This window comes from Scyliorhinus torazame, chromosome 13 (assembly GCF_047496885.1).
Source record: "Scyliorhinus torazame isolate Kashiwa2021f chromosome 13, sScyTor2.1, whole genome shotgun sequence".
NCBI lineage: Eukaryota > Metazoa > Chordata > Chondrichthyes > Carcharhiniformes > Scyliorhinidae > Scyliorhinus > Scyliorhinus torazame.
This window is the reverse complement of record NC_092719.1, coordinates 160,030,610-160,033,972: the sequence shown is the minus strand read 5'-3', so window position 1 is coordinate 160,033,972 and position 3,363 is coordinate 160,030,610. Positions and strand designations below refer to the sequence as shown.

At 39.8% G+C, this 3,363-nt stretch overlaps 1 protein-coding gene across 1 annotated transcript in view; it reads right to left on the bottom strand.

Annotated features, from left to right (window-relative positions):
- Positions 1-399: 399 nt before the first annotated feature.
- LOC140387632 (prickle-like protein 2) overlaps positions 400-3,363 on the bottom strand; it is a 385,150-nt gene continuing 382,186 nt past the window's right edge. The window contains exon 6 of the mRNA XM_072470826.1: positions 400-1,884. Within this exon, the coding sequence (XP_072326927.1) occupies positions 1,009-1,884 (876 nt within the window). The 3' untranslated portion in view covers positions 400-1,008. The remainder of the gene's footprint in view (positions 1,885-3,363) is intronic.

The following is a 3,363-nucleotide window of genomic DNA, read 5'->3' as shown; positions in this document are numbered from 1 at the left end:
TTTAGCATGGCCAATCCACCTAACCTGCACATCTTTGGACTGTGGGAGGAAACTGGAGCACCCGGAGAAAACACACGCAGACACAGGGAGGAAGTGCAAACTCCACACAGACAGTTACCCGAGGCCAGTTACCCGGTCCCTGGAGCTGTGAGGCAGCACTGGTAACCACTGTGCTACCATGCTTTAAAGATAGTTATAAATTCCTTTACTCCACAAATTCTCATGTGGAAGAAAAAATATTTTCAGCAAGCTGGATTAGCATGAGTTGTTTCGTTGCACTAAATTTAAGAATGATTTCAATTAGCATTTATGAGAAGCATGAACTTTTAGATAGTGAACAGTAGAAAACATCTTCAGATATTTTAAGTCAAAAAAGTTTTTAAAACCATTCTGTTAAAGGATGCAACATTTTAATAAATTTCCATTGAAAACAACACAAATAAAGTGAACATGCATGGACTACTACTTCAAAACACTTTTTACAATACAAAATATAAAAATACTTTCTTAGAAATCCTCCATTTGCATGATATATACAGTAGATATAATTAACTTAGTGAATTTCTAATTTTAATTACAACACATTTGCATTTAAAAACACGACAGGTTAAGCAGTTCTGTAACTTTGTTTGGTATAACATATTGATTGTTAAGCTTGATATAACTTTCTGTGGCAGTGGAAGGGAAAATACGGTACACAATAGAAGAACACAAACAATATCTTAAGTTGTAAACATGCTCACAGCCATGTAGATGAAATCTAGTAAAATGTACACTACTCATTCGATGACTAACTGCAGAATGTATATTAGATGATATATTACAAAAAAAAAACAATTTAACCAAAAAAAGCAAGCAAAGAACCCTTCATTTAACTCAGGAATATTGTTAGAACTTTTAAATACTGATTAAATTATATTGCCGTTGCCAATGTTAATTTCTTAATAATTAATTTGAGTGCAACTTTTTGTAATTTACATTCTTGTTGAAAATAAAATGTGCAAAATGTTATGAGATAATGCAGTTCTTGCTTTTTTGTCTCTTCCTGTAATGTGATTGGTACCTGCCACTCAGGTTGGATGATATAGGAACAGGTGAGCTATAACCATACATAAATTCATCACTGGTAATGGGACGAAGTTGAACAGGGCGTGGAATGGGTTGCCCTAGGAAGTATCCTTCTTCCTCAGACTCTGATGAGGAGGAACAGGTAGAACACCAATCATCATGGTCATTAAAATAAGGTCTGAGCAACTTGTCACCTACTTGGTTCTGCAACGTAAGGTCAGAAGCAGTTCGAGGATACCGACCATATGGATCTCTCAATTGACCATTTCCAAATGCATCCCTGCTTCTCCTTCGCATCATTAATTGTTCATAGTCTTCACTTGAAAACATCTGAGACCTATCCCTCATTTGATAGCGTTTGTCTGAAGCTAGATGAAGAGCATTATCAGAACGAGATCGTCTGGACCTCCTTGGCCTGTGACGATGATGGCGAGAATTATTCTCCCGATTATGCATACGTCTCTGGGTTCGTTCACTCATGGGTGCAATTCTATCATTCACACTAGTTTGCATTCTGTTACTTACTGCGCCATCTGGACACTCGTACCCTGGTGGTAGTCTTCCTTGACTAGATAATTCTCTATACTGCAAAGGGTGCCTGAGTCTATCTAAGGGTGGCTGCAGATCCTGGTATTGCTGGGCAGAGTTTAGACTTCGAATGGACTCTGTGCTTCTAAATCTAGCAGAAGAGTTAAGTGTGCCCACGTTGCTAAGTTTTTCTGATCCATTCATGCCAGAGTCTTTGCTCAAGTCAGGCATTGAAAACCTGGACAAATGCTCTTGGCGCCTGGCACCACCTTCCACAGAAGCCCCTGAAAAATATAATTATTTGTTGGCAAGATTAAAAAACAATGATGAACAGCTGGCCTTAAAATTAAATATGGTAACTGTTTGAAAAAAAAAAACACTTCTGAAAATAAAGACGAAAATCAAATTAAGACATATTAATTTTAAGCACATTTTATACTGTGAACATCCAAAATGATTTCCTTTATTGGCTTTGTATTCTTTTTCTGGAATTTGTTGGGACCTTCAGGGACAGACTCAGAGGTAAGAAGGCTGATAAAATGGCGTGGCAAGGTGTCAGATGGTGTGACCACCCACCTTCATGCCATTTTTTCAGCGTTGAGAAAGTGACAGATGGTCCACCCACTTGGAGCCAAAAAAAACATGGTGGCCTCCCAGTGGTCTCTGGGGAGGAGTTGCCAAGTAATCCTAATCACCTTTCTGGGCATTCTTTGGTCCACAGAGGTGACCTTAGCCAAGTGGCCATCTCTATACCATCAGTGCTTCCTGCCCTCAGCAATCCCCCACAACCCCTGCCTCACTGGGGCCTGTCTGTGCCCTTGCATCCCCAGACCCCACTTACCTGGTTGTGAGGGCAAATGCCCATTAACCTGCCCTCTTCTTCAAGGTACAACTCCAGCAGTGGCCACCGGTCCTGTTGGTTGCTGAGTTTGGGGCCAGCACAACTGGGGGCACATCACCGTATTTAATAGGATAGCAGGCCCAGTGATAGCCACTTATAATTGGTTACCGTGCATAAAATGCAGTTCCCAGAACCCAATCGAAGTGGGGTTGCCCTGTTTTTGTCCCAGCAGTGGAATCCCTGTCGCATTTGGAAAGTCCTAGCCTTAAGTAAAATAATTGGTTACCGTTGGGATTTTAAATGGTTTTAAGGATTGGCTTAGCTACATGAGGAGAGGACAAAATAATAATTTCATTAAGCTTTCTGTCAGCTCAATTAAACTCTTTTGCAGGACTACTTCAACACAAAATTAAAAATAAATTAGTTTGGGCCTGAATTAATTTATGATGACAATCCTCAATTAAGTATTGTCTAATTGTACAATAGCTGCCAGTCATATCCTGAGATTTACTATCATATCATAAAGCAATCGAAAGCTGGAGGTGTAAATTTCAAAAAATGTGGAAAAAATACTCATTTTTTGTAAGGGTGAATTAAATCATGGGAACTCATGTCTTGAAATGTGTAATTCCAAAAAATGTATCACCATCAGCAGTAATGCTCATTCTGGTTTGTCAGATTGGGAGGATCAGCAGACATATATTTTTTAATGTATTCATTCATGGGATGTAAACATCACTGGCAAGGCTAGCATTCATTGGCCACCCCTAACTTCCCTTGAGGAGATGGTGGTGAGCCACTTTCTTGAACCACGACAGTCCATGTGGTACATCCATATGGTTAGGAAGGGAGTTCCAGGATTTTGACCCAATGACAGTGAAGAAATGCTGGAGTCATTCCACGTCAGGATTCTCTGTGGCTTGGAC